The sequence below is a fragment of the Pantherophis guttatus genome, chromosome 1 (assembly GCF_059756535.1).
Source record: "Pantherophis guttatus breed Tessera chromosome 1, ASM5975653v1, whole genome shotgun sequence".
In the NCBI taxonomy this organism is placed as follows: Eukaryota; Metazoa; Chordata; class Lepidosauria; order Squamata; family Colubridae; genus Pantherophis; species Pantherophis guttatus.
In genome coordinates this window covers 281,063,166-281,087,531 of record NC_142063.1, presented here as the reverse complement: position 1 = coordinate 281,087,531, position 24,366 = coordinate 281,063,166, and the positions used below count along the sequence as shown (strand labels likewise).

The following is a 24,366-nucleotide window of genomic DNA, read 5'->3' as shown; positions in this document are numbered from 1 at the left end:
ATATATTTTTTATTTATCTCAAGTAATTTGATTTGGAGATAATTCCTATTTTTCACTGATTTCTTATGTCCATTCACAATGAACCAATGCAGTTTTATGCCCAGAATCCTTTTTAATTTGCCTTCTATTCATGTCTTTTTTCAGTTCTTACTCATTTTAATTCTAGCAATCCTTTGCCTGCCATATATCAATTATTTTACATAAGCTTAGTTGTTAATTATGGGCTCAACCTTTTTAAACCATAATTGTACTTGCCTGGTATTTTGTTGACTTTACAGTTTTAAGGCACTGTTTTATTCATACAGAAGAAGAAAAGTACCATCAGATGTTTTGGGGAAGGCAAAACAGAGAACAATGGATTGTTTGAGCCTGGAACAGGAGACCTTTGAATATCTGGGTGCGGTGGAATTAGACAAATGAACATCACAGGGGAAAAAAACACAATCCGGCATCCAAAAAAAATGAGTGGGAACAAAGCTACAGAAAGCTTTGAAAATAAGAATAAGGACTTTGTGCAGAATCTATCAGAAATTTTACTAGGGTTATTAATTACTATTAGTTGTAATGATTATAGTCAACTTTCGAGACTGGAGACTCCTGAATACAAATTGCTGGGGAATTGCTGGAGAATATAAGAGGGCCCCAATGCCTTCAAAACCTGCATGAGGACATTCAAAAAGTATTTGGCTACTATGAGAACTGAACTAGGTTGATCTTTGGTATGTTTCACCCAGACTCTTCTTATTTAATTCAACAGTATCTGATTGTTTCAGCATTTCATGGTGCGAATAACTTATTTGTTTGGAATCATTTCCTCCTTTTAAAAGCTTTTATATGTAATTCAGTTAAAGAATTCACAGAGCTAGATCTCAACAGTAAATCAATAATGCAAATCACTGTTTATTTTTATATTTTTAACACTGCAGTAATAATCTGGTACTGCCACTTGTTACTATAAACATTTTTTTAAAAAACCACAGTTCCTGAGGGATCATTAAAATGTAAAAAGGAACCAAACATCAACTATCAGATAAAGAAAAATACTACAGCAAAGAAATTCTGACCTCCAAAGAGAAATCACATATATGGGAGTAGGGGTTGTGGAGAGAGGTGTCATGATAAGAGATAACATGCAGGGTCCACATCATAACTTGGCCATAGCTCATGTTAAAGCAAAAAGGGAAATTTGTATGAGAAAAACCTCTGGAAGAAGTTCAGAATAATGTCAAAACTTAATTCACTGCTGCACACTGGAGCTATTAAGATTTTTCTGCTCCAAATTAATTTATAAGCTTGAGTTGCTAATGCATATTGCATCTAGGTTTCACAGTACTGGTTTCTGATCAAAATGCTTTGTAAAAGGGAGAATGTTTCAGAGGGGGAAAGGATTGTTTTAGCTAGACTTTTTTTATTGTTATACCTTTTTCCACTCAGAAGATTCTATTCTAATTCTTCAATAAGAAAAAGGTAAACTGGAAAATTCATTAATTCTTACCAACAAGCTTTAACTAATGTGTTCATAATCTAAATTTAAAGGGTGTGATAGTGGATCTTCATTCTTCACACTTCACAAGAATATAAGACTTCCTTTTGGCCAAACCATGAACTCAGTGCAGTGGTGAAATCCAATTTTTTTTACTACCGGTTCTGTGGGCGTGGCTTGGTGGGTGTGGCTTGGTGGGAGTGGCAGGGGAAGTATACTGCAAAATCCCCATTCCTTCCCCTCCAGGGAAGGATATTGCAAAATCTCCATTCCCACCCCACTTTGGGGCCAGCCAGAGGTGGCATTTGCTGGTTTTCCAAACTACTCAAAATTTCCGCTACCGGTTTTCCAGAACCTGTCAGAACCTGCTGGATTTCACCCCTGACTCAGTGGCTTAGGTTTCTACAAGATTCCCTTCTCCTATACTCACCATTCTCAGAATAATATACACCTAGTCTAAAATTGAGTCAGAATGTAGGATTGTGCCTGGCCCAAACAACCAGACCCACAGGTAAGATTGAAGTTGAATACTTCATTATTCTTTGCCTATTACACAAGAAACTTCCCAAAAGGGCAGTTTTCATATGAGAACTACTAGATAACCCTCTAAGGAATTCAAGGAGGGTCAGACTTAACTCTCTACAAGCTGCAATAAGTCTTACATCAGAATCCTATCAAATCATTGATCATAAAATTGCATGTATATATAATGGGAATAAAGTGCATTATACACTGCACTATTAAAAAAAAAAACCCTATGATTAATTAAACTGCCAGGAAAAAATAATGTATGTTTTACACTGACCTAGTCTGCAGGGCACAGTGGTAGCAAAAACATCTTTCTTCAAAGACACCTCTCAGTCTCTTTATGGCATCACTAATGAAAAGATGGAATCTCAGAGGCAAATTTTATAATGAACTCAATAAGAAAAGAATTCCTACTTGTGGAAATAATTTCAAGCAATGCATTTAACCTACCAATGTTACTTACAACTACAAAAACAGTTTCAATTGACTATAGTAAAATCAGATGCAGAAGAACGAAAGGAAGGAACATGAACACGATGATTACAGGAGTATATTAATAGCTGAATAGATGTCCTTCCCCAACTAGTTGCCCTCCAGATGCACCTGGGAATTATCCTGCTAATTCCCAAACAGAATAGCATCCTGGTTTTGCTAATCCAAAATTATCCCTAAAATGGACAGCAGCCAAATTTCTTACAGCTCAATTCTCAGGTCAGTAAAAAAAAAAAAAACCCACACTAAATATTTGTACTGAAGCCAATTTTAAAATTAATGGAACAAGCTCAATATAAATTGTAGTAACCAGGTATTGAATAAAGCAACCCATAACGGGTTAGGAAAACATAAGAAATAACAGAGCCCTGTTTTTTTTTCCACAGAGAAACATGAATATTTATATCAAATTATTGGTATTAAAAAAAATCATGAAAATCTTTCCCAACATGTTCAAAGACAAGACATCCCATATGCTAACAGATATTAGACCAGGTGCCATTTACGCTGGCCAAGTTAAACTTAATTCTCATTTTATTAAATGAATTATGTTTAGATAGGAAATTAATTAGCAATGTAGTAAGGTTTGCATCTGACATAGTATATGGAGTTGCACAGCTAATAAGGAAAATAATTCATTGAAAGGAAAGGATATTATTTTGACTTTCATAAATTTGAGACAAACAAACAAAAAAATTGAATGTCAGGATTACTTTTACTCAAAAAGTAAAAAAGTAACTTGTCATTGTTAGTAAGGAAAAAAAAAAGCAAGGATCATAAAAACCTTCATGAAAGTCTGGCCTAAAATTTGGCACCGTTTCAATTTATGTGAGACTAAATAAAATATCATGAAAATTAAAGAATGCACAATTAATTTTAAAAAGTCTGACAGGAAGTATTTTTAAAGGTGCCTTTAATCCAAGAAAATTCTTGGTTTGAAAATTCATGCTTTCATCTGACCTTTTTTTCTAAAAGGAGGAATATATAGGTTACTGATAGACCAAGCCAAACTGAATTATATTTATTATAGACAGAGCAAGATATTAAGAAGTTATTTTGGGCATTAAAGGATTTTATAAAGTTTTTGACATTTAAATAATGCAATGCAATGTAATGGTGTAATAGTTAACACAATGGTGATATCACTAGTGTTACCTCTCTCCACGAGTTAAACCCATTCTAATATAATAGAATAACAAGAGTTGGAAAGGCCCTTGAAGGTCTTCTAGTCCAACCCCCTGTTTAGGCAGGAAACACTTTACCATTTCAGACAAATGGTTGTCTAATTTCTTCTTTTAAATCTTCCAGTGTTGGAACATTCACAACTTCTGGAAGCAGGGTTTTCCACTGATTAATTGTTTTAACTGTCAGGAAATTTCTCCTTAGTTCTAGGTTGGTTCTCTCCTCTACTTGATTAGCTTCCATCCATTGCTTCTTGTCCTGCCTTCAGATGCTTTGGAGAATAGCTTGATTCTTTCTTCTTTGTGGCAACCCCTTTGATATTGGAACACTGCTCTCATGTCCTTCTATTCATTAAACTAGACATACCCAATTCCAGCACCGTTCTTCATATGTTTTAGCCTCCAGTCCCCTAATCATCTTTGTTGCTCTTTGTTGCTCTTCTCCACACTCTTTCTAGAGTCTCAACATCTTTTTTTACATCATGACGACCCAAACTGGATGCAGTATTCCAATTGTGTGGTCATACCAAGGCATTATGTGCTCGCTTCGGCAGCACATATACTAAAATTGGAACGATACAGAGAAGATTAGCATGGCCCTGCGCAAGGATGAACACCGCCCTGAGTCCTCAGGGAGAAGGGCGGTATATAAATTGGAAATAAAATAAAATAAAATAAAATAAAATAAAATAAATTATAAAGTTATTATATGTTATCTGTTGCAAACGTTTTGCACTAAATAAAGTTCTGGAGATAAATTTGCAAATGTTTCATTGTCAAAAGTAGCACAACACATGCTTCTGTTTGTATAAAAGATGGAAGTTTTTACTAGACCCGAGAGACCTTTTTCTTGCATGCAATCATCGCCATCATCCTAGCGTTTTTCCCGCAAGTGCAGGGTCAGTTTTTTTCTTACTTGCAATATACAGCTATAATTACATTTACCCCATGCAATCTGTTCAATTTAAGACGTTTTAAAAGAAGGAAAATTTTTCACATGCTTAATATTTCTATCACAACTGCTTCTAAAGATGTAGAAAATGTTCAGATGTACTCTTCTCCAACTTGATGTCCTTGGGATATACTATCTGAGTCTTGTAATTCAACATATTTGACAGGAACTGAATTAGGAAAAGGGGTTTTACAAATCAGTCTTATTTAGTTTTAGCAATGGAGACTATAATCCTATTGTCAGTATACAGGTATTTATTTATTTATTTATAAAATTTGTATGCCGCCCTATCTCCAAGGACTCAGGGCGGCTCACAACAACAATCGACCAAGCAACTGTTAAAATCAACAAATATACACAAAAATATGAAAAGTTTTAAAAATTTAAAATATACTACCCCACCAGTCCAGGCTGGGGGACATAAATAGCCAGGTTTTCAATTCACGGCGGAAGGTGTGAAGGTCAGGGGCCAACCGGAGCCCCAAGGGAAGTTGATTCCAAAGGGTGGGGGTGCTCACAGAGAAAGCTCTACCCCTGGGGGTCGCCAGCCGACACTGTCTAGCCGACAGCACCCTGAGTAGGCCCTCTCTGTGAGAGCACACCGGGTGATGGGAAGTTGACGCTGGTTGCAGGTGGTCCGACAAATAGCCTGGGCCTAAGCCATGAAGGGCTTTATAGGTTAACACCAGCACCTTGAATCTCACCCGGAGGGCAACCGGCAACCAATGCAAGCCGTGCAGGAGAGGTGTAATATGGGAGTATCGGGTCCCTCCCGCAACAACCCACGCGGCCGCATTCTGTACCAACTGAAGCCTCTGGGTGGTCTTCATGGGCAGCCCCAGGTAGAGAACATTGCAGTAGTCAATCTGGGAGGTGACTAGTGCATGAGTGACTGTGTGTAGGGCATCTCGGTCCAAGTATGGGCGCAACTGGCGCACCAGGCGAACCTGGGCAAACGCCCCCCTGGTCACGGCCGTGATATGATCTTCCAAACTCAGCCGTGAATCCAAGAGGATGCCCAAGTTGCGCGCCCTGTCTACAGGGGGCAACACCTCACCCCCAATAGACAGCATTGGAACTTCTCGCTCGGCCCGAGATGCCGGTATCCACAGCCACTCGGTCTTGGCCGGGTTGAGTTGAAGCCTGTTACTCCCCATCCAGATCCGTACCGCTTCCAGGCACCGGGACATCACGTTGAGGGCATCACTGGGCTGGTTCGGGGTGGATATAAAAAGCTGGGTATCATCAGCATACTGATGATACCCCACCCCAAAACCACGGATGATCTCTCCCAGTGGCTTCATGTAAATGTTGAACAGAAGGGGCAAGAGGACTGACCCCTGGGGCACCCACAAGTGAGGGGCCTCATGGCCGACCTCTGCCCCCCTGCCAACACCGCTTGCATACGACACGAGAGGTAGGAGGTGAACCACTGTAAAACGGTGCCACCCACTCCCAACCCCTCGAGGCGTTGCAGCATGATACCATGGTCGATGGTATCAAAAGCCATCAAAAGATCTAATAGGACCAGGACCTAGGAATGACCCCTGTCCCGAGCCCTCCAGAGAGCATCCACTAGCGCGACCAATGCCATCTCTGTGCTGTAACCGGGCCTGTAACCCGGCACGGATCTAGGTAATCTGCTTCATCCAGGGCCACTGGAAACTGACGTGCCACCATGCTCTCAACAACCTTTGCCAAAAAGCGAAAGTTGGAGACCGGACGAAAGTTGCCCAGAATGATTGGATCCAAGGCAGGTTTCTTGAGGAGGGGCCTAACCACCGCCTCCTTCAAGGCAGCGGAAAAACTCCCTCCATCCAAGGATGCCATTATCACTGCCTGGATCCAACTGCGTGTCACCTCCCGAGCTGCATAAACCAGCCAGGAGGGACACGGGTCCAGTATGCAAGTGGTCGCACTCAGCTCCCTCATGATCCTGTCCACTTCCTCTGGGGTAACAGTGTCAAACTCTTCCCAGATAACGAGACCTGCTGCCTCCCCACCATCCGACCCTGCCCAGTCAGAGTCCAAGCCATCCCAAATCTGAGCGATCTTGTCCCGCAGACGTTGACTAAACTCCTCGGCTCGCCCCCGCAAAGGGTCCTCCCCCGCCCTCTGATACAGGAGGGAGCGGGATACCCTAAACAGGGCAGCCGGGCGATTATCTGCGGAGGCGATGAGTATGTACGCTTCGCTGCCGCCATCGCCTCCAGGTAAGACCGTGTGAACGATCTTAGCTGGGCTCGGTCAGATTCGGAACAATTAGTCCTCCAACAGCTCTCTAGGCTTCTTTTCCCATGCTTCATCCCCTGGAGCTCCTCAGTATACCAAGGGGCAAGCCGGGGTCTCGGTCAGATCAGAGGCCTCAAAGGCACAACACAGTTGAGAGCCCCAATGGCCGCCCTATCCCAGGCCTCCACCAGGGTCTCAACCGGGGTGGGAGAGAGAGAGAGGGATCATCCCAAGCTCCGTCTGGAACCTCTCTGGGTCCATCAGGCACCTGGGGCGGAACCAGATGGTCGGTTCCGCATCCCAGCAAGGTGGGGTGGCATTCTGGAAGTCCAACCGGAGGAGATGATGGTCGGTCCATGACAGGGGGGAAACAACAAATACCCCCCCACCGAGAATAACACGCCACTGCTCCGAGATAAAAACAAGATTGGGTGTGTGCCCTCCCTCATGAGTCGGTCCCTGAATAATCTGAGTCAGGTTCATGGCCACCATGGATGCCATGAACTCCCGAGCCACCCCCGCCACCCCACCCAGGGAAGGCAGGTTGAAGTCCTTGAAGGTTGAAGGTAGTTCTTGACTTATGACCACTTGCCTATTGAGGTTATGAAGGATCCCCAAAAGGTACTTTTGTTGAATGTTATCACAGCTGCACCCTCACCCATGGTTACATGATTACTTTTTGAGTGCTTAACAACTTCTCTCCATTGTTTCTTGTCTTGCCTTCAGGCTCACCTTTATGGCCGCTTGCAACATCTCAAGATCACATAAACGTGAATTTTGACATTTTTGCTGGTTTCCAGCATTTTCTTCTAGTTTCTGGCACACGACATCCACTGGATATAATAGACTTGCTTAACAACTTCTGCAAAACAGTTTAAAGTCAGGTCTGGTCATGTAGTGATCCCCTTGATCGCAATAATTTATGACCATAATTCCAGACTCAATTATAGCCGTAAATTGAGGTCTACCTATAAAGGAGAAGCTCTGCTGTGTAGGGAATACTTTTCGTCCTTTAGATTCAATTCTAGTTTGATCTCTCTGACCTCTGAGAGTATTTGGTTATCTTAATTTGGATATCATAGTGGTACCTTTCTCACTTCTAAATGCACACCTAAGAAAAATGACAACTTTTGAGGCATATAATTAAAGATACTCGCATCAGCGAAAGATTAGTAACACAGATAATACTGTATTGTTTTCTCTCAGGCTTTCAATGCACTATAAATCTATACAGAGAAACATGCAGTCAATGACTAGGGATCCCTTGCTTATCTGTGAAAATATATCAATATTAGGACATTGTGAATTATCTTTTTCCAGCAATGGGTACCACTGCAGTTGAAAAAAAAATCCACAAGATGAATAGGACAGCATGTTGGCTTAGGCAGGAGCCAGGAGACTCAAAAGTTCTTGTTTAGCTCAATCTATGTCTCAGGATTTCTACTGTGGGGATAACACTGGATAAAGGGGCACTATATACTGCATCTTCACCTCACTTGGAATATTGCAATTAGTTTTGGTTGCCATGATATAAAAAAGATGAGACTCTAGAAAGAGTGTAGAGAAGATGATTAGGGGACTGAAGGCTAAAAATATGAAGAACAATTGCAGGAATTGGGTATGTTTAGTTAAATGAAAAGAAGAACTGGGGTGACATGATAGCAGTGTTCCAATATCTAAGGGGCTGCCACAAAGAAGAGGGAAGGGGTCAACCTATTCTCCAAAGCACCTGAAGGCAGGACAAGAAACAAACAACCTGACTAGGTGGCTCAGTGGCTAAGACACTGAGCTTGTCGATCAAAAAGGTCAGCTGTTCAGCGGTTCAAATCCCTAGTACAGGTCTCCTGTGTGAGCAGGGGGTTGGACTAGATGACCTCCAAGGTCCCTTCCAACTCTGTTACAGTTACACTGTTACAATGGAGGGAAGTTAATCAATGAGAAAACCAACCTAGAATTAAGGAAAGAATTCCTGACAGTTAGAACAATTAATCAGTGGAACGATTTGCCTCCAAAAGTTGTGGGTGCTTCATCACTGGAGGTTTTTAAGAAGAAATTGGACAACCATTTGTCTGAAATGGTAAAGGGTTTCCTGCTTGAGCAGGGGGTTGGACTAGAAGACCTCCAAGGGCCCTTCCAAGTCTGTCATTCTGTTAAATAATGATATACTGAGTAAATAAATGAATGCATTCGAAACCAGCAGATGGCAGCAGAAAAGTTCTTGTTACTCCTTTTAGTTTCTGCAGCTCCAAGCCAACAGGAGTGGCTAAATAAAATTGACAAACTAATCCACTGTATCTAAAAAGTATCCATTCTAAAGATGTTTTCAGCCAGGAAGTATAATCGTATCTTCTTGTTTTAATTAAAATGACATGGATCTCCAGATCAAACTTTGAAGTCCTGTACTGTAGGTCAAGCATTAATTATAACAATAGTTAAACTTGACTGGAACCTGCGGCAACCAATCAGCCTTTGACTTTTTTTTTTCCATAGAGAGGTAGAATGGTTCTTAACCTTAACTCCTTTTTGTCACCAAGTACATTTCCCCAGTTCTCCCAATGCGCCTGCAACCCCAGCAGCTTAGCAGCCAGATTTTTATTTACCACAGTGGCTCGTGAGAAGGCACAGGTACTCAGATGTTCCTTGATTCTTTAAGATGTCTAGAAATTCCACCAAATGTGTGAATATTATGTCCAGAGGCATACATTTGGATAGTTTTTCCAAGTGCCAGTCAACCACTTCATGTCTTACAATGTAAGTATTTTTCCTACACATCATCAGCAACAAAGCAAGATCGCTAAGTACAAATATGTATACAGTTCACAGAGAGGAAATATACGTATTCTGATTTAATTTCTAAATGATGCACTTACTTTATAAAGTGATTCCTGACAAGTCTAAATATGTCAACCTATGTAAACACCTGGACTGTGTAAATGGGTAGAAAAATAATAAAGATTCTTTATTTTTCATTATCTTCATTTTTGTAACAAAACAATCTAATCTTTAAAAAATAAAAATACAAATACAAATCAGAAATACAAACTAAGGAAGGAAAACAAAAAACTCCTACATTTTATATTTATTAATAGTATAAATATAAATCATGCCAATTAATTTGTTACCGTATTATGAACAAGGTAATATTCCATAAGAGATCACAGAATATTGCTATAGTAACACATATTGCTGCATCCTTTGATTAGTAGAAAATATTTCTTTTTACAAACTAAATTGATTATATATTTCCAAAAAACCATTCCTTGACATTTGGAATAATATTGCTTTTCTAGTTTCTTAATATAACTTTTTTTTGCCACTCTCCAAAAATAAAAATTCTTTATGTCATTCTGAAGCCATCAGAAAGACATTTCCTCAAGAAAAAAAAAAAGGTCTATAAAAATTTTTAAAAGCACTTTTGTTATCACTGAATTATTAGAAGTTTAATACTTGCCATATTCAGATATAGTGCTAATCTTTCAAGAGGTGGTCAGTTCCAAAATGTCTCTTTCACAGGAGGCCAGCAGATGATATTAAATCCCTGCCACTTTTCCTAACTCTTCAGGATATTCTGCATTTATTTACTTGTATATTTTCTAAGAACACCTATCTTCTAAGAAGATAGGCAACATACGGGTATTCCTGGAAGGAAGGATGTGGATGATGCTCTTTGTGAGCTTCCTTTCATTTTGGTGAACCTGCCTGCCTGCCATACATTTAATTTTTACAAGATACATGATACATAATACCAACAGTTTCACTTTCTTCTAAGCTTTACTTGATCTGAAGAAGAGGAAGGGGAGTGAAAGAACCTAACCCCTTCCACTATATAAGCATCAGAGATATATGTTTCAAGTTCAGAGTGTTAAATTAAATCTTAAAGAAAAATAGCAAAGTCAGTCACAAAGTAAAGGAAGGCTAATTATTTTTGCCAGTAAAAGACACTGGCCAAGGCAACATACACCTTACACCTTGATGGAGTAACACCTTTTACACAGACACTAGTGGTTTATAGCTAATTATTCCATTATGCATTACAGAGTTCTGCTTGAGAAATGCCACTCACGCAGTCCCCCCCCCCACTTTTCTCTTTCCAGTGGTTGCCTCAGATAAACAGACTTTAGTTATGGTTCACCAACCCTATTTTCTATATGGGTTTTGTGATCAGTTTCAATTCCAAAGGCAGCTTTGACACTCTACTGGAGGAAATGATAATCTTCACAGTTTCTAATTAAGCATATGGAACTGACAGTGATAACCTTCCTATCTGGCTCTCGTCTCACTTTGGAAAGCTCTTGAGGTTTCCAATTCAATTTCCGGGTCCTCTGATCCTGCAAAAGTAATGAGGACTAAAAATGCAAGTATTGCAATATGGGAAGCTTTCTCGGTCTTGTAGAGGTTTTGATCATCAAAACAGGACGGCAGTTGCCTGGAGGGCAAAGAATGAGGATATGGCTAAGTCACCTTCTACCAATAATGACAGAAAAACTGCACTGCTCAGCAATTTGGGTATGCACAGAAATGATTGATCATGTATTTAATGGGGAAGCTATTTGATGAGGAAGGAGGATAACAAAGAATTCGCTCCCGCCACATGTTTTTCAGAGCAGTGTTTCTTAAAGTGTGGCCTAAAAGCTCTTTCATTTGTATGGGTTATAATTATCGATGTTTACCATAAGGGGTCCTGCATAATTTTTAAAAGTGGGAAAGGATCCTGAGAGGAAAAAAAACCTTACTGCTCTAGAGAAACCATATCTAGGCTATAAAAATATAGGAAATCACTAAATGACAACAAAGAGGCAAGAAAGAAAAAAGAAAAGAAGCTTACTGCAGCCAATTTTTCGCAAATCAGACCAAGCAGATTTGTGAAAATTTGTCAGAATTGCAGATTGATATGTGATTATAACTTATATGCATAATGCCCACAATATGTGTACATATAGCAATTTCGGGTAACCATGGTGAAATGGAATGTAGGAAAATTTTTTAGACATAGTTTACTGATTGCCAGCAAAGTTCAGATAACTGAATAGTGTAAACCTCTGGTGGTAGGAATATTTTTGGAAATCTTGTCTGGCAAGGTTCTGCAGCTAACCAGGAAGGCAAATATCTTGGAAAATATTGAGGGGGGGGGGGACAGCGGCGAATGAATGATTATTTCAAATCTGCTTTCAAGAGTTGTAGAAAAGTCTAGAGAATGCAGTTAAATTAATTTCACTGCCAAACAGGAGATAAACAGTTTATTTCTTTACCCTGACATTTTTTGGTTATCCCTTGGATACTAGAGTAAAGAAATTCTATTATGGTTGCAACAAAATGGTAGCTCATCAAACAAAAGTTAGTTTAACTACAGCAGGGGTATGGAAGAGAAATAAATTAACCAAGTATTTTATATTTTGTTTGCAAAACTATTTTGCTTCCAAGAAAATGATATAATAGTAGCTGAGAATTTTAATTTAATTTTGGATCCATTGATTAATCATAATAAAATATCCAAAACAAACAAACATTCCAAATAAACAGGAATTTAATCTGGTGGATATATGGAGACAATTGTATTTAAATAAACAGAAATACTGTATAACATTAACAATCCAATATTTTTAAATGAAAATTAGATACTCAGTCTATAGGTATTTTAGTTGAAAAGTATAATACCGGCTCAATTAAAGTTTCTAGTCATGCTACAGTTATATTATTATTTATTATTGGTAAACAAATTCAAATTAGAGGGATATGGTATTTCATTCAATATATCATTGCTAGATCAGTCTTGGTTTTTGATCAATAACAAAAGCTTTGAAAAATATTGATATATTTAGTAAACAATTGGAAAACTGAGGACTGTTTGGGATATGTTCAAAGAAATTCATGAGTTAGACAATAGCTTACATCTTTTGAAGGAAAAAAAGAAAGAAAGAATTCCATTCTAGAAACTCAGACAAAGATATAAAGGGAGCTTTGAATGTTTACACTAGAACTCATTCTTTGAAATTGAATCATATGCCTTTAGATCTATGAAACTGGAGCTGGATTATACTCTGAAAATGGAATAATGAAAGAATATTAAGCAACTATACTGGGAACTGGGGGAAAACTTGATAAATTGCTGACTTTTCTTTGAAACAATGTAATATAATACCTATACCAAGAGTATCCTTTGGGAAATTTATAAGGACCATAATAAAATTAATTTGCAATCTACAGGGTTTTATCACAGCTATATGTGGCAAACATAGAGATACTGATTCAGCAGAAATTTAAAAATGAAAATAAATTATCCAGTTATTTCATATGCCCATTGAAGGGACTTAGCTTAAAAACATTTGGTACAATCTGTACAATAAAAAGTAAGAAGACTCCAGGGACATATGAGATCTTGATTGTTAACAGAGATATTTTTTAAAAATTGATCCTACATAATTAGAGATAAAAATGTATCTTTTAATAACAGGGGCCAATTCCCATCAAATGAGCTATATGCAATAGTTATATAAAATTGGATCCCTTCATTTGAGCCCCCAAACTATGAGAGTTATGTTCCATTATCTTTGTTAAACACAAATGTTAAGATTTTGTCTGTTACTTTGGCATGAAGACTTCAGAAGGTATTACTATTGGTAATTCTTTCAGCACAAAAAATTGTGCTGGATCTATTAAAGTGCATCCAATAATATTAGATGTCTGAAGGATACTTCAGCATTCTATTCTGATAAGAACAAAACAGCTTGGTGACTTTATTAGAAGGTGGATAAAGCCTTTGAAATGGTGCAGATTCAGATGTATAATATGGATCTCCTCAAATTTTGTATCTTTAATATAAAAAAAATCTAGCCCTTCTGCTTAGATAATTACAAATGGGATTATTTTTCCCTTATCTCCTTCAATTTTTAATTTTGTTTTGGAATGTTTGGCAAGTACAATAAAGCAATCTAGTGAAATTGATGGTATTTGGGGGGCAGGATGTTCTATATATATAGTGTTAAATATTCCATGCATACAATAAAATAGAATGCGATCAATATTTTACTAACTAATAATGTAGTAACAGCAGTATGTAGACATTTGGTTTTCATTTCATGCCCAGTTTCTATTAAATATTTAGGGATCAGTGTTTCCAGGAAAACACCTGTTTGCCAAAGAAGAACTTTTCAAGTTTTTGAAAATCAGATGAATTGAGACATTAAGAAATGGATGAAATATGTACAGTATAAATCTCTGAGGAAGAATGAACACAATGAAAATGTATATGGTCTCAAGAGTGATATATAATAGTTTATATATCACTCTATATATAGAGAGAGAGAGTGATATAACTAGACAGACAGACAGACAGACAGACAGACAGATAGATAGATAGATAGATAGATAGATAGATAGATAGATAGATAGATAGATGATAGATAGATAGATAGTTTTATATATATATAGTTGAGATGGGCACTATTGAAATTAAACAGTTCTGAACCTGTAGTTCCTTACCCAATGTGACTCAATAAACCCTACTTGCTCAGCTCCAAATCCTGCAGTGCCATTGTATAACACCAGCTTTCTAGCTGAATGAAAAAATTAATACAGTTAATATTTAAGAGAAGGGAAAAATTAAAAATTCATTTTGAAAATGCTCAGTAAGTTTTGCAGGAATCACTGGGCCAGATATACAAAGAGAAAGTACAAAACCTAGAAGGTACAAAATTGCTTTCAATGAACAAGGCTGAGTGTTCAAGGCTACAAAGTTTGCTTCCATAGTTTACCAAATATAACAGTGATTTGCACATCTCTGAATGAATAAATATTATGAAAAATGAGGAATTTGCAAAGTTCCATTAAATCATTGCCCATAAACAGGAAATAAAGCAAATTGCTTCTCAAAATGCACACCCACCCTTTGGAGATCTCTGGGAGAATATGTTTTGTGCCTCTAAGGGTTAGGAACCCATGAAGGATAAGTCTATTATTCAAATGCTACTTGAGAACTGCCTGCAATACCAGATAGCAGTTGACCAGAAAAAGTGAAAGTGTGAAGAAGTCTCTTCCACCTTGCTATAAAGCCATAGTACCAAGCTGTGTATGTGGGGGGGGGAGGGTGTTGCAGGTGTGTATATGAAGAAAATGGGTTAGTAATACAGGATGGTGTTAATCCACATTTAGATGCCCCAAATCAAATTCAGCTAATTCCCAATTGTAGTAGCATGGATGTCAAGGTCATTTTTATCTGACCTTGGCTAATCTAATCTAAATAGCTGTTCCTGAATAGTGTCTGAATAGGAGACCAAGAAATCCCAAAGCTCTTAGGCTAGATTGGAATGCTAAAAAAAAAAAAACTCAGAAGGAACTGCAAACAGTTCTATATTGTAGCCAAGAAAATTATACAGAAGTGTTTGTGTAGATGCCAAGGGTTGAACTGAATTTGAAGAGTCTTTACTACTTTGGGATGAATGCGGGAGGATGGTCATCTTATGTCACTTGTAATTATTTGAATTAACTACATAAATTATTCCAATCCATTGCAAACTAGGGCATTGTTATTCAGCATATATACCGTTTTTAAAAACATTTAAACAAATGTTAAGATAGTTTTATTTCTTTTAAATTAAACATACAGAAATTTAACATATAACAAAGTGTGTGCATGTTTTTGCGTGTGTATTTATTATGTACATAAATTTCCTTCTTGCCCCTGGATAGTATGTGTTGTCCCCAATTTCAGGTCCTCTACCAGAGGCCTGGGAGTTTGAGGATTCTGTGCAGGATCTTAGCTCTTTCTAGCACTGCACTCTTCTGGATAGAGAGCTCTGATGCTGTTCCTAGGTTCTGTTGGAGCCGTTCTCCCTGCTTAAGAGTCACAACCCCAATTGCTCTTACCACCACTGGGATCACTTTGGCCTTTACTTTCCACACCCCCTCCAGTTTCTCCTTCACATCCTGATACTTCTCCAGTTTCTCATATTCTTTCTGTCTGATGTTACTGTCACTTGGCATCACTACAACTATCACAAGTGCTGTCTTCTGGACCTTGACAACTACCATAATATCTGGTTGATTGGTTGGAATCTGTCTATCCATCTGGATCTGGAAGTCCCACAAGATCTTAACCCTGTTATTCAGGGGTGAAATCTAAAATTTTTTGCTACCGGTTCTGTGGGCGTGGCTTAATTAGTGAGCAGGGCTTGGTGGTAAGGTGACTGGGAGGGCGTGGCCAAGTCAATGTCACTTCTTTGCCCTTTTTTAACCTACAAAACACAACACAACACAACTGGTTCACCCACAATGTAAAAACAGCTGTGCTAGACCCAAAATGGCTCCGCAACAAGCAGGAACCTCACACAGCCATAAAAAGCCCAAAAAAACAACTTTCACACTTTACACACACACAACACAACACAACTGGCTCATCCACAATGTAAAAGCAGCTGTGCTAGACCCAAAATGGCCCCTGCAACAAGTAGGAACCTCACACAGCCACAAAAAGCCCAAAAACTTTCACACTTTTTCACACAAAATTCCACATACAGCTTTGTGAAATTTTGTGTGTTTGTGTAGTTAGAGTGAAAATATATAAATATATATATATATATATATATATTTTATATATATAAAATATATAAAAGCAGCTAAATTTAAAACTTCCTAAACTTTAAATGGCTAGGTCTAAAAAAAGAACAACTAAAAAAAACCCCAATTAACTATTTTTTTTAAAGCTCCCAAAGGGGAAAAAAACTTACCCAATAGAACAGAGGTCTCCAACCTTGGCAACTTTAAGACTTGTGGACTTCAACTCCCAGAATTCCTCAGCCAGCTTTGCTGGGAGTTGAAGGCCACAAGTCTTAAAGTTGCAGATAGAGCTGCTCACCAATGAGCTTGATTGCAGGCAGGGAGATTCAGTTGCTTGCTGATGCAATGGATTGCAGATATTACAGCAAGCGAAGCAAGGCAGGCGTTGCGACCAGCAGCTAAGGTAAGCAAGGGGCTGGGGGGGGGGAGAGAAAAAAAGAAACTTTTTTTCTTTTAAATGGGTCTGACAATCCAAGCTGAGTTGCCTGATTAGCAGGCAACTCAGCTGGGATCATCAGAGCTTGGATCGTCAGAGCCATTTAAAAGGAAAAAAAGGCTCTGATGATCGCGCAGCCCAGCTGGGCATGGGGGGCGGGGGAAGGGATTTTTGCTACCAGTTCTCCGAACTGCCCGCTGCCATCGCTATCTACTCGTCCGAGCTGGTCCAAACCGGGAGCATTTCACCCCTGCTGTTATTCCTTCTGTGGAATCTCCCATCTGGATTTGGGAGAGTCTAGCCCATACACTATGCAGATGTTCTTGTACACATGCCCAACTACTTGGGCATGTTGTTCAGTATATGTTGGCCCAGCCTGCACCTTACACCCTGCCACTATGTGTTGGACTGTTTCTGAGAGCTCTCTGCACTGTGTGCACCTCAGGTCCTGTTTAATATGCCACTCTGTTTCTATGGATCTGCTGCTTAGCGCCTGTTCTTTTGCTGCTATAATTAGTGTCCAGTCCTTTTCAGCCAGTGGTAGTATTTCCTAATGTCAGCCACCTCATTATCTGTTGATGGTACATTCCATGTGGATTCTTGTCTTCCCCTAGCAGTTCTTCTGCTATTCTTTCCATATTGAATCAAGCTAACCCAACCTGGAAAAATGGATTACAACTCCCACAAACCAAACAAATATGGTTATCCTATAGGGAATTCTGTAGTCTAACAACAGAATTATATAGGTTAAAAGAATGAATTATCTGAAAGAAAATATATTGACAGTCTTGCTTTGCTATTGAGTATTTTTTAAAAAAAAATTAAAACTTTTATTCACACATCACATGTATTATACTCTGTACATCAAGTATCAGCATCATAATGTGATCATAGAAGGTGTAATGTTAATTGCTGTGTAAGCTATAAAGCAATAGCTATTGTGGTGACCTCAAAGTCATAGTTCTGTGACTCCAGTATAAATCTGCCAATGTTGACATGGCTGATGGCAGGAAACAAGAATGCCTCATTCTCTCTGCTAGGTTGCTTAGCAAAATGTAATAGACCTTGTCATATAATGGTAGCACAAGAAAGACATACTGAACTATATAATCTATTCAATTTAAGGCCAAAAAAATATATATTTTAGAATGATAAAAAAAAACAACACACCAATCTTTACAGTTCTGAAAAGCTACTCCCAACATTCCACAAATATGTTCAGATGTGCACATCTTAACATAATCGAATAACATTTAGCCCAGTAGTCACTTCTGTATTTTGCTATATGACATAATATAAAATTGTGTAAAGCCTCTTAATGTAAATCTCTCTAAAGAGAGATCCAACTTAAAAGTAAGGAGAAATTTTCTGGCAATGAGAGCAATTAATCAATGAAATGGCTTGCCTCCCCGCAGTTGTGGATGCTCCATCCCTAAAGGTTTTGAAAAATATACTTGTCATCCATTTGACCAGGATGGTATACAGTCTCCTGCCTTGAGCAAGAGGTTGGACTAGCAGATCTCTGAGATTCCTTCCAGCCCCATGATCTGTGTTCTCTGCTGTGTTCTCATTTGAAATACTGCTATTCTAAGACTGCAAAGTCTACTTGTCTGCCTGAGAAAGAGTTCCCTAAAACTGTGAACCTACCATGACTCGCTTACTAATATAGACCATGCTCATTTCCCAGCAAAGTTATACAGTGGGAGTTAAATACATATAGTAAATATTTTATGAGTGAGCTTGCATTAATATTTATTGTCTTGCTAGGTCAAACTATAGCAACCTTCTCAAATTGATGTCCTTGAAATGTGTTGAGCTGTAATTCCTATAATCCCCAATTAACAAAAGCAGCAATGTCTGCATTCTCAAATACCCAGCTAGATAGCTCCAGGTAGCTGATTTTGGTTGATCTCAAAATGCTATGGTAAGACTTGTCTCGTTTAGCATTTCAGTGGGAAACTAACAGCAAATTCAATGCTGTAGGCTGAACTAGTGGTAAAAAAAAAAACATTCGGGGGCGGGGGGGGAACAGTATTAAGCCACTTTCATTCTATTTCAAAGACAATGGTACAATATGCATGGACACATCATCAGAAATCAAGACTCAAGGAACCATCTAGAGCCAGGGGTGTCAAACTGGCGGCCCGTGGGCCGGATGCATCATTTCCACCCTGGGTCTGCAAAGGAAAAAAAATGCTGTGATACATCATGTGACGCAATCAAGTTTGACATCCGTGATCTAGACATTATAGGAAGTTCATACTAGACATGAAGACAATAATATTGTGTTATTTCATTTTTGGTATGATACAAAGGAATAAGAATTGGTATCCAAGAGCTGCAAAATGGAGACCATAGAATCGAAGCAGCAACTCTGAGTGCCTCTAGACACTAAGGATGGGAGACTGATGGAAAGAACAGCAGGAGAAATTACTGCTTATATACTCCTACTCTCTATTGGAATCACTATTGCAGGACTAAATGGTCTAATCCATCATGGATTTTCTTAAAGTGCTATATTCTTAATACTGGCACTGTACCTAAGGATTTGAGATATGCTTTATGAGTCAGTCTTTGCTTTCAGGTGAAAAAAAAAGTCCCAAATATTAAGTATTTAAATTGCAGATTTCTCTTTGTTCATATACAGACAGAATCAAGCAACAAAATGTTCAACAATTATTATTTTTTTCTGCCCTAGGAACCACAGTTCCAGGTTTCCCACACTTTATGGTATATAATCAGAGCTGCTAATTCATGTTGCTGCAGGCTTGTCCAAATGTCTACATGAAAGAAGAATACTCAGGTTTTCATTTTCATTTACAAACCTGGAATTCAACTGAGGTTAACTCCCTAGAAGAGCTTCACGACTTGGCAAAAATGTATTTCTTAAATTATTTTTTCCAAATCATGCATGCCATTTCAACTTCTCACTTTAGAGGAATAAATAGATATGTTCTTTATTTTAATAAAGGCAAGTCAGAACTATTACAATAATTAGAATCTTGCAACTCGCTTTGATATAATGCAGTGATTTCCAACTTGGCATGTTCCAGGGATATTGGACTAAACATCTGAATAATTGTGCTTACTGGCTGTGCTTACTGGGATTAATTTATTTATTTATGCTATTCAATTACCACAGACTGCGGAACCTAATCTACCAACATACAGTACAGTTTTTTTTTTAAAATGACAAAGCCAAATCAATACAATATCACATAACTGATATACTGTATAAGCACACGTAGGATCTTGCTGTTTCTGTCAAAGTGATAAAGCTCTACCATTTTCGTATAAGCATATGACATCATGACACACATACAAAACAGGTGGAACTTGCACTGAGTTGGCATAACATAATACTGCTGTCATCATTCTGCCCAAACTACATCTTTTGCCAACACCTGTGGAGGTACAGTTCATCTGTTAAGTCATACATTCATTTATGCCTTAGAAACGGGCCATATGCTATGTTAGCTAAAATATTAAAAAGCGTGCAGCTCAGGCTGTGACCCTGGACTGACGACAGATAACAGAAACCAGACAGCTGTCCTTCCTTCAGAGTGTGAATGGAATGGTGTGAAAGGATGCGGATGTAATAAACACTACTGTTTATTGAACGTGTTGATAATATCTAATAGAACGGAATCCTAGTAGAGTAAAAAGCCATTGGGAGGTCAATTCTAATAGTTTATCTACACTTCTGCTATTTAGGGTCACATTGTAAATCACAGAGAGATATACAAGGTTTTATTTATCTTTCTAAATCGTAACAAAGCAAACATGTTTATTTTGCACCCTTGTTTCACTGAGGAGGGGTGTTCCTGACACTTCCTTAGTAGTTCAGTAGTACAGTTGTTTCTCAACCTCAGCAACTTTTAGCTGTGTGGGCAACTCACAGAATTCTGAGGAACACTGTTCTAGTGCATTCCAATATAGTATACTTTGCTGCATCTATCCCCAATTGCTTTTTTAAATATTTAAGTGAGGATTTTCTCACCACACAGCACTGAGTTAATGTACCACAAGCTAGGAGCAGATTAGTTTTCAATGTCTGGTAAATGTTTTTTTTTTATTTGATTTATATGCCGGCCTTCTCCGAAGACTCAGGGCAGCTTACAATGCGTTAAGCAATAGCCTTCATGCTTTTGTATATTTTATACAAAGTCAGCTTATTGCCCCCACAATCTGGGTCCTCATTTTACCTACCTTAGAAAGGTAGTCAACCTTGAGCCTGGTGAGATTTGAACTTGCAGTAATTGCAGGCAGATGTTAATAACAGTGCTTTAGTCTGCTGCGCTACCAGGGCTCATGTTCTCACAAAGAGCTATGTTTTGCCATCCTGTGAAAGCTTGTCAGGAAGACAGTGGTCCAGATGTTCAGAGGCAGACTGTTCCACAGAAGTGGGAGGAGGAGGGGGGGGGCATCCCTGAGAAAACTCAACAACAGGGTCCCTACAGATGCCTTGAAGGCAAGCCCTTCTCTCTCTGATCTCACAGTTGGGCAGTTTTGATTTGGAATGGGCAGATTAAAAAGCATCCAGGTCCTGACTTTAAAAGTGACAACCAATATTCTGAATTGCACACAGAAGCTAACTGGTAGCCACTACATCTACTGGAGTAGAAGTGATACACGGGCTAACTGTGGTGCACCCATAATTACTTGGGCTGCTGTACGGTGAACCAGCTGAAACTTATGAATAGTGAATTACAGTAGTGCAATGGTGAGTTGAGAAAGGCACATTCAATGCCTCCGGATCCAAAAAAGGATACAACTGGCGTAAGTATGAGGATTGGGAAGAGCTCAGAAACTTTTTATGAACTTTCATATTAATGTATTCATCTAATGACTTCTTAATATAACCGATTCCCATTCATTTCATTTACCAATGCAAATATGTTTAGCCTTTTGGCCTAATTAACCAAACTGAATGAAAACACACAAAAAACTTGCTCATTTATTAAAGGGAACAGTAATGATTACTTAAAATAGAAAACTGTTCTCAAAGTATAGTTCTCCAAGCACTTCCTCTATCTACTTGTCAGAGGCAAGTGCATTCCTTCCTATGTGTGAGGAGTTAATTTTGCTGTAGCTTACAGGAGCACAGCACCTGAATGAATAGATTGGGAAAGAAATTGTTCCATATGCAGTTCTTGCAGTTCAGTTCTGCAATTACTCTGGGTGCAAGAGATTAAATAAATGAATAAAATACTCTTCCTATACTCATTTCAAAAATGCCTATCTTTCCAGGATACAAGTATTAGCAACCGCCTGTTCACATCCTCATGCGTACTCAGATAGGCAGAGAACTGACTGAGAGAGGACAGGGACATGTTAATTTTTCAACATAAACCATGCTAATTAACCATATTGATTATTCCAGAATAGTATGGCAGGAGAGAGAAAGTTCAATTACTATTACCCAAGTTCCAGACTTCTAGTGTACTGTATATATCACCTCAAACACAAGAGCAAAACTAAAGCCTTTAAAAAAATGCATCTTCGACACTAAATGTTACCAACACTGGGTTAAATAAAAAACCTGCCTTGATATTCCAAATCAGCACAGATGAATGTTAGCTGATACATAGTCTTTAACTGTAAAATTTAAACTCACAGGAAATATCTTTTGCACAGCAGAAAATGTATTTGTGGACAAAGCATTCTATCTACAAGATATTCAAGCCCTAAGTGTTAGCTGCCATATGACCAAAGGAACAATGAAATATGTGTGTGCTCTTAACAACTTGGGGTACAAAATCCTGTCTAGCAGAGAAAATTCTTTTATTTTACTGAAACTAGAACACAATTCTGACTTTTGCCAGTGATAATGGAAGGTACTGTGTTTACTGGAAATCTTTGTATTTTGAATGCATCATCTGATAGCAAAATAGCAAGAAAACCCACAAAAAACAAACCACCCCTCCTGTAATATCAAAATGCAAGAATAAAAGAACAGAAGGAATACAAAATTGGCACGTATCCATTCCTTTCAAATCACAAAGAAAAGTTAACAAAGAAAAAAGGCTTGTGAGCCATTATAAAAAGCAGACATCATGAAGCAAACAGTATCTCCTCTCTATATGATAATCTCTCCACTGACCACTATCAGCAAAAATTCTGCTTAATAACTATCATTAGGTTTCTTTTTTGTTCAGTCAATTGAAATTTAATTAAAATTATTTCAGGAAGAAGTAGGGTTTGCCTAATCCTACCCTACATCATTGATTCCGGGCATCCTGCATGCAAGTAGCTATCAATGGCTTGTAACATTTTTCAAAATCTGTAACAAGAAATTGTATCAATGATTTTTTAAATGGGAATATGAACTAATGAGCAGCTTCCAAAGCAATTATCTTAACTGCTAAATCTTGCATTCTGTTAATTATCAGGCATTTTTGGTGGAATATGATAGAAACCCAGTCAAAGGTTTATACAAACATACATTGTTTGAATGAGGAAGAAGAAAGACAATTTTTCTCTGCCAATATCCTAATTATATTACAGACTAGTAAGAATGTCAGTGATAATGAAGTTAGTCTACTTTTATTCTTTTCAGCCTGTCAATCTTTTTTTAATTATATTTCAAGGAATATTGTCTACAATAACTTTTTAAAATAATGATTCCTTAAAAGGTCTCCAAAATCATGTTTGTTGCAGATTAGATGGGGACATTTTTAAGGTGTATTTTATATACAAATATCTTATTTTATATTCCCTTCACCATTAAGTGCTTTCTTGTTATTAAGAATGGATGACAGACAAAACAACTAAGTTCAAACAAAAGCAGTAAGCGCATAAATGAATGATTTTTCCTGAGTTAAAAAGTCCAGATAAATTAAACTTCATGTTTAAAACCCATGGCAAACAACCACCAAGCATAAATAAATAACTTTATTGTCATTGTACATGTATATACAGTATACCCATACAACGAAATTCACTTAACACCCAAAGACCAGGTCCAACACACATAATTCCCCACCTCAATTCCCCACCCCTAAACCACCCAAACATCCACACAACAGACCAAGTAATACTGTCCAACAGCTCACTGATGTTTTAGTTCATTGTTGAGTGCAATTATAGCTCTGGGATAAAAACTATTCAGAAAACATGTGGTCCGAATTTTAATTGTTCTGTATCTTCTGCCAGAAGGCAACAGTCCAAAAAGATTGTAAGCAGGATGGGAAGAGTCTCTGAGAATGTTATGCAACTTTCTCAAACAGCGAAATTCGAAGATGTCGTCCAGGGCTGGTAGCTGGAGTCCGATGATATTCTGGGCAGTTTTAATGGTTCTCTGTAGAGCTTTTTTTGTCCGCTACAGAGCTGCTCCCATACCATGCACGAATGCTGTATGTCAGGACACTCTCAATGGTGCTATGATAGTAGGACAGAAGTAGATGCTGAGATAGATTTATCTTCCTGAGCATTCTCAGGAAGTACAGCCTCTTCTGTGCCTTCTTCACAAGCATGTTAGCATTCATAGTCCATGAGAGGTCCTCCGAGA

At 38.2% G+C, this 24,366-nt stretch overlaps 2 protein-coding genes and 1 pseudogene across 3 annotated transcripts in view; 1 reads left to right on the top strand and 2 right to left on the bottom strand.

Annotated features, from left to right (window-relative positions):
- Positions 1-24,366, bottom strand: part of KIF26B (kinesin family member 26B) — a 307,349-nt gene that overhangs the window by 139,108 nt on the left and 143,875 nt on the right. The gene's annotated exons all lie outside the window — the stretch shown is intronic.
- Positions 4,223-4,297, top strand: LOC117672137 (U6 spliceosomal RNA; annotated as a pseudogene).
- On the bottom strand, positions 4,898-5,878 carry LOC148116867 (uncharacterized). The gene has a single exon (XM_087892386.1). The coding sequence runs from the start codon at positions 5,824-5,826 to the stop codon at positions 5,020-5,022; it is 807 nt and encodes a 268-aa protein (XP_087748512.1). The 5' UTR covers positions 5,827-5,878; the 3' UTR covers positions 4,898-5,019.

What these genes read in the sequence shown, in the direction of transcription:
- LOC148116867 (XM_087892386.1), bottom strand. Translation starts at nt 5,826, where the DNA reads ATGTCCCGGTGCCTGGAAGCGGTACGGATCTGGATGGGGAGTAACAGG.